Source organism: Micropterus salmoides, unplaced genomic scaffold (genome assembly GCF_014851395.1).
Source record: "Micropterus salmoides isolate LMB-PRFRI ecotype aquatic unplaced genomic scaffold, ASM1485139v1 Ms_hic_scaffold_2, whole genome shotgun sequence".
Taxonomy (NCBI): Eukaryota; Metazoa; Chordata; class Actinopteri; order Centrarchiformes; family Centrarchidae; genus Micropterus; species Micropterus salmoides.
The window spans coordinates 19220057-19232494 of NW_024041150.1; the positions used below are offsets into that span (position 1 = coordinate 19220057).

The following is a 12438-nucleotide window of genomic DNA, read 5'->3' on the forward strand; positions in this document are numbered from 1 at the left end:
ATGAACCCGCAAATCGCCGCTTGCGGCTATATTTTGACTTGAATTTTGTTTGCCTGTTTCATTTTTTGGTTGTCATTTTTATAGATTTCAAACATTAATCTTACAGAAATGAAAGCCATATCTTTATGAATGTAACTTTTAAATACTGTGCTGCTTACAAAATGATGAATGAAGTTTATCTGCTTTATAGAACTTTCTGATCAGTATTTGGCCTGACATGCAGAAGAACAGCAAAAATAGAGAACATTCTTGTTTCTGCTTTAATAGACATGTACACAAATTGAAATTCAGTGTGAATCTGATCTTAAAGGTACGAATTGCTATCATATAATGTAAACTGCCTTAATGCAACAATGAATCTCTATACAGTGTGTGAGTAGAAATAAGATACATTACTTGTTGAGTAACAGATGAACGGGAAAGTGAGGGAGCAGCTGTCTTCTGACCAGCGTCCTATGTCACTGAACACTGTGGTGACACACTGCCCTGTACAGTCTGGTTGCCCACCGTCCCAGTTTTGAAATAGAGAGGTGCTCCCATCAGACCATACTTGTTCCCAGTGCAGACCGATCCACACAAAGTCACTAGCTGCCAGCTTTGTGATGACGTCATTTTCTGCCTGATTTTGTATACTGCAAGAGAAACAGTAGCATATACACATCAAGGGTGAGTTGAGTAGAACTGAAGAGGTAAAACATTACAGACAAAAGAAAATTAGACACTGCATTGCATTGTTAGTGATTGGTGGGAAATATAACATTGTAGTTTATGTGATTATTTAAGGATTTGGTAAAGTGTTCAGCCACCTGGACAACATAGCTGTTAATTAATATCTCAAAATCAGTGCAACATAATCATCTTACAATTGACCCTTCGCTAAGCCACGGCCCAAATACGCAGCTAACCAATTACAGTGCAGTACAGGACTCGCTCTAACTGAGGTCACGCTCCATTGACTCTACTGCAAAACGAGTCGTTTTCCAGCTTTTATTTGCTGTATTTTTACAAGATATGGTGAAACGCTGTTCCTGGGGAACTTGTAATAATTACAGTTACAAGAGGTTCAATTTATTCCCCTTTCAAACCCTAAAACAAATCCAGATAAATGTAGGCTATGGATTGTTCCTAATGTAATGTTAGTTAGCTAACGCTGCCTAACTTACTACTAAATGTAACATTATATAGCCCTGCTGTTTTGCTTTTTAATGATTATAATAGTGAATAGAGACCTACCCAGCTGTACAGGAACAATGTTAATCCTTAGTCAGGTAAAACGGTGGTTCACTTTTACTCTGTGATCGGTAAGGATAAAGCTTCTGTCTTTATTTTTTTTAATGTCAGTTTGGCATAAAATGTAGTTGAAAGGCTGATACTCAACATTAAGGCCCCCACATTACCTGAGTCCCACACCGCAAAAGGTGGAGCACTACATGACCAGTCCCTATAATACAAGATAGCAAGGGTGTAGGAGCGACTTTGAACATGGGGGGATGCTGAAATCAGTGTTTCCCCTATATTCATTCAGAAGCAGTGGTGTGGGCGGTGCATTCTGACATCAGTGCACTAATGTTTTCACCTTTTCACTTGCACTGTGTGCTGCTCGCACTCTAAATAAGCACTTAACGCAACGCTAAACTTTTGGCTAGCTTCCTTTCCTCGTTCTTCAAAGAACATCCACATAACAGGTGCTCTTAAGAGCACGTAACTCCGGTATAAAATCAAGGTGTGTTAGCTTCTCAAGACCAAGAAACGTCTGTCTGTTTTTTCCCAAACTGCTGGAAAAGTGAAGCCGGTTAGCACTAGCAAACGTTTCCCCTCCCATTCAGACAGCTGAGCAGGAATGTCTTTTGGCTGCTATGTAACGTAACATTAACGTTAGCTACATTTAAAGGGAGAAGGCTAACTAGTAGCTGCATTTCATTACTGCCTAGCTTACTTGTCCAGTATTGAGAACATTAAGTATAAGCTTGAACTAAACTGGTGTAGCCTACAGCTCTGTCATGCACACAGACTGTAACTTACATCCAAAAGCTATAAAATGAGACGCTAAAGGCAACATGAAAAATCCTGTTATTCAGAGATCATATTAACAGGGCTTCCCTGCCTATATAAGGCTTAGAAGGTAAGACCAAAGAGGCTTGGGTGCTGTGCCATGAATGTAAAATCACTGTGAAGAGAGCACAACAACTAAAACTAAATTTTACACCTTAGCTTTTTCTTTGTTGTTTATTTATAGTCTGCTCTAGCTTTTCCAACTAGTTGGTCACAGATTTGTAAAAACAATGGTCCCAAATGACACCACAGCTCGGATTCTAACAGAAAAATGGTTTTATGTGTATGGAGTACCCAAACGTATACACAGCGACCAAGGAAGTTGTGCAAGATCTATGGCATTGAAAAGAGCCGCACTACACCATACCACCCTGAGGGTAATGGGCAGTGTGAGAGATTCAATCGCACCTTGCATGACCTGCTTCGTAGCCTTCCACCTGACAAGAAAAAGAAGTGGCCGCAGTATCTGCCTCAGATTCTTTTCGCATACAATACGACAGAACAGACTTCTACTAAATATTCTCCATATGAGCTAATGTTTGGACAAAAAGCTAAGCTACCTGTTGATTTTTTGCTGGGTGCTGCAGACAACAACTTGGCCCCAGGCACCACCCAGGACTGGGTAGTAGAGCATCAAAAAAGGCTAAAGACTGTGTTCCAACATACCAACGAACAACTAAGAGTGGCAGCTGAACTTAGGAATAGGCAATTGATCCCAAATGCAATAGAGATATTGATACCAGGAACGCTTGTTTTACGGAGGAACTATCCACTTGGACGCAACAAAATACAGGATCACTGGGACCCGACAATCTATGAGGTGGTCCACTGTTTTGATGACAAAGGAAGGGTTTACAAGATCCGACCAAAGAATGAACCGGGGCTAGACAAAATATCAACAGGACAGAGCTAAAACTTGTGCCTTCTACTGCCATCGTTGATACCCCTGACCTCCTTCCATCTGAGTCACACAGTTTGCCCGAAAGAGAGGAAAATGATTTCGATATCACTAAAGATGAAAGTGAAATGGGTAATCTCATAATGGTTCAGATCCAGCCCCCAAACTCTGGAAACTTGGACTTGGCAGCTTCTCATAATTCGCTACCCAAAGATCCACCAGTTACAGTACAACCAGAGCCCCAACGAGACGGCTTAGAAGATCCATTACAGGAGGAGTCTTCTAGTAGTTCCCCTATTCTTGTGAGACGTCCCCAGAGAACAACAGCAGGCCGCCACACAAACCCCTTTAATCTGCCACAGTCCGCATGCAGACTTGTTGAAAATAACAGAAGGGGCAGTGACAATAACATTCCCCAAGCCGTTAGTCAATCAGTGTATGCAGTGTTGAGCCCATGGGTTTAAAACACAATTTTATTTTTTTGTCACGGGGACGGTGACCTTTTAAAGTAGGGGTAGATGTGATAGGGAAGGCAACAGGGCTTTAGCACTAGGACCCAGGTCAAGGGGCAGAGTCTATAAATAGGGGAGGGAAGATCACCTGGTCCTTTCTTTCTGCAGTCACACACCTGAGGGAGCAGCTGAGGCCAGCCTTTGTTTGGTTCTTGATTGGGTAGGCTCTATTTTTAAATAGGTTTTACTTTAAAAAAATAATGTGTAAAAATCTAAGGCTAATAATGCATGTCCAGAACTAGATCTTAGAATAATTTGTAGTTGATTTTATTAAAGACAAGTTGAAGAATTGTTAAAAACCTGTTATTTATTAGACTTCGTGGTGGTGAGGGTCCAAAGCTTGGAGTGATTGTCTAAACACATCAGCTAAAGCACAGGTATGTGTAAGATGGTTTTAAACAAGATTTTAGCCTTTAATTATATGAATGTAACAGGAATATTTGAAAATAAATTGGAGTTATCTTTGATCAGGACATGTCGTTTAAGTATGTTTACGTAATATTTCAAAAATCAGGAACATCCTGTCTAAAAATGAAAAATGAAAAACTAGTCCATGCATTTGTTACTTCTAGGCTGGATTACTGCAATTCCTTATTATCAGGCTGCTCGAAAAAGTCTGTTAAGACTCTTCAGCTGATCCAGAATGCTGCAGCACGTGTTCTGACAGGAACCAGGAAAAGAGATCACATTTCTCCTGTTTTAGCTTCTTTGCATTGGCTTCCAGTAAAATCCAGAATCAAAATTTAAAATCATTCTTCTTACCTACAAAGCTCTCAATGGTCAGGCACTATCTTATCTTAATGAGCTCATAGTACCTTACTACCCCACCAGAGCACTGCGCTCCCAGAATGCAGGGTTACTTGTGGTTCCTAGAGTCTCCAAAAGTAGACTAGGAGCCAGAGCGTTCAGCTATCAAGCTCCTCTCCTGTGGAACCAGGTTCCAGTTTGGGTTCAGGAGGCAGACACCATCTCCACATTTAAGAGTAGGCTTAAGACTTTCCTCTTTGATAAAACTTACAGTTAGGGCTTCTTGTACTCATAGAATCCAGGTTACAGTACGTAACCCCGGTTTCATTAATTTGACCTAATCTTAAACATGACTCGGGAGGAACGGGTAGTCTGAGGTAGTAATTTGTTCATTGTCACGCATGCGTAAATAGTCTTGGACTACGTTCACTCATCACACGGCAGCTGCATGGGATCCATCAGCACAGGAAACGGATTAGTTCACGACTCAACTGTGGGTCTCTAGGTTTGAGTCGTTCATTTGTCACGTGACAGCTTGGCTACTGTGGAGCAGAAATGAACTATTCGTTTACCACTCACATGGGTCCTCGGAGTCTTTCGTTCATTCGGCACAAGATAACACAGCCACATAGCAATGTTAACGTTAGCCCTGTGGTAACATTAGCTAACAGCTGATCCGGGTCCGCCAGAGAGCGCAACGTAACTTTTCGGGTTTTTTCCCAACAGAGTCGTGCTGTTGTTTCATAGCTCTTGACTGGTGAAGAATCTGGGAGTGTTTGAGAGGGATGTGCTCATGTTTGTTTCTCTGTCTGCAGAATCCAGACAATGTGGCCCATTCTGCATCCAGACCTGTCAAACTGCTGCTGTGTGTTAATATTTCTTTGTTCTTCTCTCTGTGTTTATTCATATAGTGTGTCAAACTTTAATAATTCAATATATTCCCCGCAAATCTGATGTTAATATATAATTTTACTCATGGATAGGGACACTAGGCTACTGTATGAATAAGCACTTTAGACTATAATGATAACCAGAATGAACATTCACTAAAGTAAATGTGTGTGAGAGCTGTTAGCTGTGACTGCTACCAATGCTGCTGCAAAGTACTGCTCCATCAGCAATTTAAAATCCGTTAGCGCTACCTACAGGTAAAAGAATCACATGCCCAGACAGTAGTGTTGCTCTAAGTGTCACGCACTTTGGACGCTGCACAAAATACTTCAAAGTCACTTCCTGTGTCCTCTATGTGGTGCAAAGGAGCACCCAGTAATGATACATTATGTCCCAGTGCATCATGTTGAGAAAATTTATTTTAATCGCATAATGGGTGTCACACAAGGCTTACTTCCTGTTTCCAGAAGGTGGCGCTATGACTATAACTGAATTTTGGCATGTAGATGTGTTGGGGGCAGGACCATTATCAATCACATAAAGTTTGGTACAGATGTGAGCATGTACACTTAAGTTGTAACAACTTCCTGTTTCATGGCAAATCATTGAAATTCCATGCCACGGACTGCCTCAGTCAACCAAAACTCACCATTTGTACAACATGTGATAAGACTGCACAGCGATGTCCACAGGATGAGTTTGTTAAAATGCGGAGTGTGTAAATCGCCAAATATGACAATTAAATCCAAAATGGCTGACTTCTTGTTGGTTTTCTACTCTCCTGGCGTGTGTTTAAAGTTTTGTAAGTTTTCAAGAACGTTAAGCCTGGCAGTCAACCATTCCCTGGACTCGAACCACTGTAGTGGATCAACCAGCCTCTCACCTCAAGGAGGAGGTGAGATCAGATTCTGCCAAAGGGGGGTTTTTCCTCCCCTGGAGTTGGCTTTTGATATACAAACTAGAGACATCCCTTGGTACTTTGGTAAGGACCTGCATAAACTCAATTAGACATGCATCGCTTAAGGATTGTGTATTCAAGAACTATCCAAACCAATCTCGCCGTAAAGGTATCACTGAAATTACCATCAACATCAAAAGTACCATGCAGCCCTGTCTCACTCATTCTTTTCCCACAGAATGGCTGAAGCCATAAAACACCACTCTCTTCTTTTTCTAGCTGATGTACAGTGGGTACGGAAAGTATTCAGACCCCTTTAAATTTTTCACTCTTTGTTTCATTGCAGCCATTTTCCAAAAATCAAAAAAGTTCATTTTATTTCTCAGTAATGTACACTCAGCACCCCATCTTGACAGAAAAAAACAGAAATGTAGAAATTTTTGCAAATTTATTAAAAAAGAAAAACTGAAATATCACATGATCATAAGTATTCAGACCCTTTGCCGTGACACTCATATTTAACTATTTAACGAGCCAGCCGACAGCAAGCCTTGCCAGAGGTGAAAAACGTCAAGGTAGTTGGTCCTAATCCTTAGACCTAAGAAACCCCTAGTTTACTTAAACTCAATTTGAAATATAACTTACGATCATTTGTTCCCTTATACCCTTAAAATGATTCTCCCTCCACAATATCAAACTGAAATTCCATTGAGCCCATTATCCTGATTTTAAACATACGTAGGTACACTACACCACCAATCTTGGGGTTGGGAGGGAAAGCACTACTCAGACACACTTCAAGTTGCTGATTTAACTTTCTCTATTTGCTCTGGTTTTCATGGACATGAAATGCCTCTAAATTACCAACATAGGGCGCTCAATGACCAAACATTCCTGGCACACCACTGTTTAGCTTTATATATATGTATATATATTATTTGAGGTCCAGTCCACTGTTGTCGATTAAAATATAGAGAGCTATAAACTATTTTAAGGAAACACTGATATCCAGGGAAACATTGATTGCATTTAGAAAGACTAAGATACAAATTTAAAAACACCACAGCAAGTCATTGGGAACTGAATACATGTTATGTCTCAAAGCACCAATAGAGGGCAATCTATGACCACAATTGCGTGGCAGAGCACTGTTTTGATTGTGCTCATATTTTCTGTGACATGTAGTCTAGTGTTACAAAATAACATGTAGACACAAAAAACATGTATACAATTACTTCATTTAGAAAGACTAACAAGACACCTATTTAAAACCGACCACTGCAAGACGGTCTCCACACAGGTGTTTGAAGTTGAAAGCATTTACCAATGCTGCCAGAGGTGGGATTCGAACCTGGGTCTGAATGAAAAGAGCTGCTTGGGAAACAAGCGCTCCAATCAAGCAAGCTATACAGCAACACATTTAATGAAGCCACAATTTGATCATTTGTTGATGATAAAGTTCATTTGCTTACAAAATAACACCTATCCTTTTGGTATTTTAAGTTAGCAGAGATCTTTAGTTTTTTGTTATCATTAAGTTGAAAGACCATACAGGTGTTTAATCTTGGAACCAGTTATCACTGCTACGGGACACAAACTCATGACTGGAATAAGAGGCGCTGCTCCATGGTCTAAGTCCAAGTCAAACTAACTGCGTCACCAGCAAGCTTGCTTGTGCTAAGATAATGTGATCCTTTGTTGATACAAAAAGTGTATTTTTATTTTAATAAAAGTTATTCAGTTATCATTTAGGACTTTTTAGTTAGTGCTTGAGTAGCTGAGCATAAAATATACATCTTGTGTCCAAACTCCAAACGGGGAGGAAGATACAGCAAGTTAAATAATTAGTGGGGGGAGACCTCAGGCTGTAGCTACAACAGGGAGTGAATGACTTTCCAATCACTTAAGGATCAGAGATAAAAAACTAAATGACCACTGCGCAGGATTTTTGAGAGAGAAAAGGCATGTGGCCACATTTTTTTGCCTTTTTTGTGCTTATGGAGATAAATATACACGACTGGCAGCAGTTTACAAAAAAAATCTGGCCTGCAAAATCCTCCTCTCCACACTAACATGATCACATGACACACTCTAAAGTAGCAAACACCAAATACAACATCAAGATCAACATCTTTTCTGCAACTTACAACTGAAATGGAGTCCATATGCCGGAGCATTTATCTCTTAATGTTGAGTAGGTCGGAGTACAGCTCTCACACACAGCGAAGACAACTTAAGTGTGAGAGTTACCACAAAAACCACCAATGAAAATGAAAGAAATGACTCAAAAAAGATTAGTTCATTTTAATGAACAAGATTTGAAGATTTGAGTGTGTGGAAAAGAGTCACTTTTGCCATCACTAACTGGGGGTTTATATTCAGACATACAACAGGGCGCACTATGCACTCAATGTTTTCCGCTCCACCACCGCTGCTGCAACTCCATCCGAGGAGAAACACTGAAAATGCTAGGGGGGTTCAGGGGCATGGCTTTCCCTGTTCTGTGGTCATTTCATCTTGCATCTAAGAAATGAACAAATGTTTGTGAACACAGAACTGAATTCAATGCAAACTCTGACATGCCATTGGCCTAAAAAAGTCTTTTTACTATGTGAATTTTAGAAGATACTATACAGTATGTCTACTGGCTATCCATACAACTTACAAGCTTGTCCTTCTCATTTTTTCCTACTCCAACTCATGTGACCTCTGTCCTCTTCCTCTTAAAATACTATAGGATCCTCATCTTTGTGTGAACATTTTGACTACATTTATATTGTTTATGGACACATTGCAGTGACACATACACACTTTAGGAGTCAAGTTTTTAAAGCCAGAGATGGTCACGAACAATTGGAGTACAGGGCTAGAGTTAGCCCACTCTCCGGACAAAATATTTGTCGGGGCCTCTTGGTCTTTAGGGACCTTTATTCCTGCATTCTTAAGAATTTTAAACTACATAACAAATGGGCAATTCAAATACATTTTCAAAACTATAAACCCCTCTCTAACTCTCCTAAAGTAGAGTAATCAACTCAGCTGAGCCATTGAGTACAGTAAATAAATAAACAAGCCATATCATCTACAATCATACCATAAACTGTTGCTTTCTATATCAGAATCAATCCAGTGATCATCTGTGTGCTGTCTTTAAAGTTAAGATAATAGTTGAATACTGAGCTTAATGGTTAAATTACAGGGGTTCATGCTGGTTGCTGCCCTCTACTGGTCAGAGTTAATAATTTAGTGAAGCACACTCTTCAGTTGAAGACAGACAGGCAAGATAGACAGTGCTGGATTCATGTTGCTGAAAGTATATCTGATCCGCTTCTGCCTTGGAGACTATGTGCCTGTAAGTAATATGTAAATCATTTTCAATCACTTGCATTTGCAAAGAATGTCATGTAGACACGTTTTTATGCTTTGGTAAAACATATGCTCTGTTAGCTAGCACAGCAGTAGCTAGCCTGTTCCTTAATTGTTTTGTGACTTGTAGATGTTGTGGTAGGTGAGCTGTGTTCTCATACAGGAGGCGTAATCACGTTGTATACAGTAGGCTACAGTGCGTGTTTTACACTTTGATAGGGATTGTGTAGTAACATAGTTATATGTATCAGATGTAGTCTCTGTATGCATATGTTCATGTTTGGATACTGATATATATTCTTATTCTGTTATGTTTCAGTTTTACAAAACAAAACAAAAGCGGAAACCACTTCAGTAAAATACAAGAAAAGTCAAGCCTTGTGTGTTTACTGGAGGACTTTTGAATGTTAACTGGCTGTCTAGCTTTGCTCAAGAGACCGCATTGCAAGGGCAGCACAGTAAAAAGGCACTAGCACAGCGGGCTCAAGCTCTAGAAATCCATACTCCGCAAACATGAGTCTACGTTCAGGAGGACATTATCAAAAGAAAGACACTCCTATGCAGCAAAACGAAGCTAGCGGAGAACAAACAACCAAGAAGCATGGGCCTCCTAAACCATTTGATGCTAAGTCACAGTCCTCAAGAGCATCCTCCAGAGCCTCTCGGCGATCATCATCAACAACTTCTTCAGCCACAAAAGCCTATGCCAGAGCAAAAGCTGCCCAGGCTCACCTAGCTTACGCTGAAAAGGAAGCTGACATGATGAAGCAAAGAGCAGACCTGGAAGCAAGCATGCTAAAGCAAAAGGCTGACTACGATGCTAGTCTCCATCTTCTCCAGTGCCAAAGAGTTGCTGCTGCAGCTGAAGCTGAAGCTACAGCCTATGAGGAAGCAGAAGTTGAAAGAGAGGAACTCTGCTATATCGAAGACGTACCCCTCAGTTCAGTCCAACGCACTACTGAGTACGTCCAACAGCAGTCTGAGTTGGCCTTTCGGGAGCTGCCTACAAAGTACATACCTGTGGAGTCACATGATAGAAAAATAAATAAATTGGAAACGCAGGAGGATAAATCAGCGAGTTACCGGGGTATCCACAACAACACACAGCCAGTTTACAAAGACATAAAAAAAGAGGTACCACTTAACTCTCATAGTACTCCGAAGTATTCAGCCAATCCTGAAAATCAATACTTACCTGAGCCTCAAGGTGCACAAGACTTTGCAAAATATCTTATCCGGAGGGAAATGGTGAGTGCTGGTCTTCTGCAATTTGACGACAAACCTGAAAATTATTGGTCATGGAAATCCTCTTTTCTAAGTGCTACCAAAGACTTGAACCTCTCAGCCAGGGAAGAATTGGACCTAATGACAAAGTGGCTAGGAGCTGAATCGTCAGAACAGGCCAAGAGAATTCGTGCAGTACATGTCCTCAATCCCGCTGCAGGTGTCCACATGGTTTGGCAGCGTCTCGAAGAGTGTTATGGGACACCAGAAGTTATTGAAGACGCACTACTCAAAAAGATTGAACACTTTCCGAGGCTGACAAATAGAGACAATATTAAACTGAGAGAGCTAGGTGACATTCTCCTTGAACTGGAGTGTGCTAAGGAAGACGGTGCTCTACCAGGCCTCACCTATTTGGATACAGCTCGTGGGGTGAAACAAATAGTGGAAAAGCTCCCCTTTAACCTCCAAGAAAAATGGACAAGCCTTGGAAGCAAATTCAAGGAGGATAACAGAGTAGCATTTCCTCCCTTCTCCGTCTTCTCCAAGTTTGTCCGTCAACAGGCAAAGATAAAAAACGATCCCAGCTTCATTATATCCACCTCCAGCAGTCATGCCTCTTCCAGGACAGAAAAGCCTCTGAAGTACTGTAATAAAGCCTCTGTGGCTGTACACAAAACAGACATCCCCTCAGAACCGTCAAGCATCCAAACCAGTCCTGTTGTAAAGACACTGGATGAACCAGACCGTCAGTGTCCAATACATAAGAAGCCCCACCCTCTGAAAAAATGTAAGCTTTTTAGAGACAAACCCCTAGATGAGCGCAAAACATACCTCAGGGAGAATCGCATCTGCTATAGATGTTGTGGATCTACTCAACACATGGCAAAGGACTGCAAGACGACTGTCAAGTGCTTTGAGTGCAACAGTGACAAACACATTGCAGCCCTGCATCCAGGTCCTCCTCCCATAACCACACAGAGTGCTATGGGAGGTAAAAATGACAGCGGGGAGCACATTGAAAGCTCATCTTCTTCCGTCACATCCAAGTGTACAGAGATTTGTGGAAACACAGACAGTTCACACTCATGTTCCAAGATCTGCTTGGTGAAAGTATATCCTGCAGAAAAAAAGGAGAAGGCAATTAAGATGTATGCAGTGCTAGATGAGCAAAGTAATAGGTCCCTAGTCAAGACAGAGTTTTTTAACCTCTTCGAGGTTAACGCCAGCTCCACTCCGTACACGCTGAGAACCTGTTCCGGAAAATCTGAGACATCAGGTAGGAGAGCTGCTAATTTCATCATTGAGTCCATGGATGGGAAACTACAGCTTCCCTTACCCACCTTAATAGAGTGTGACATGGTGCCTGATGATAGGACAGAAATTCCCTCCCCAGAAATTGCACACCATCACCCCCACCTGCGGCCAGTTGCTTCCAAGATTCAACCCGTAGACCGTGACGCTCCAATCCTCTTGCTCTTAGGAAGAGACATTCTTAGGGTGCACAAGGTGCGGGAGCAAATCAATGGGCCCCACGACGCACCTTATGCCCAGCGGCTAGACCTTGGCTGGGTCATTGTGGGAGACGTGTGCTTGGGAACAGTTCACAAACCATCAGAGGTCAATGTCTACAAAGCCAACATACTGCACAATGGTCGCACATCCTTTCTGAGACCATGTCCTAACAGCATACACGTGAAGGAAGACTACAGTGGCATGACACAGCATCATGGTCCAACCTTGCCTGCACGTGAGGAGGACACAAATCTCATCGTTACTGCAGACAACCTAGGATGTTCGGTGTTTGACAGGTCCAAGGATGATGAAAAGGCTGCACTATCCATAGACGA

At 41.5% G+C, this 12438-nt stretch overlaps 2 protein-coding genes across 2 annotated transcripts in view; both read right to left on the reverse strand.

The window, feature by feature from the left end:
• The window catches only part of LOC119912224 (macrophage mannose receptor 1-like), a 357347-nt gene that overhangs the window by 19597 nt on the left and 325312 nt on the right, over positions 1–12438 (reverse strand). The window lies entirely within an intron of this gene.
• LOC119912231 (C-type mannose receptor 2-like) overlaps positions 1–12438 on the reverse strand; it is a 28951-nt gene that overhangs the window by 1157 nt on the left and 15356 nt on the right. Inside the window, exon 6 of the mRNA XM_038731329.1 lies at positions 397–632. Within this exon, the coding sequence (XP_038587257.1) occupies positions 397–632 (236 nt within the window). The remainder of the gene's footprint in view (positions 1–396; positions 633–12438) is intronic.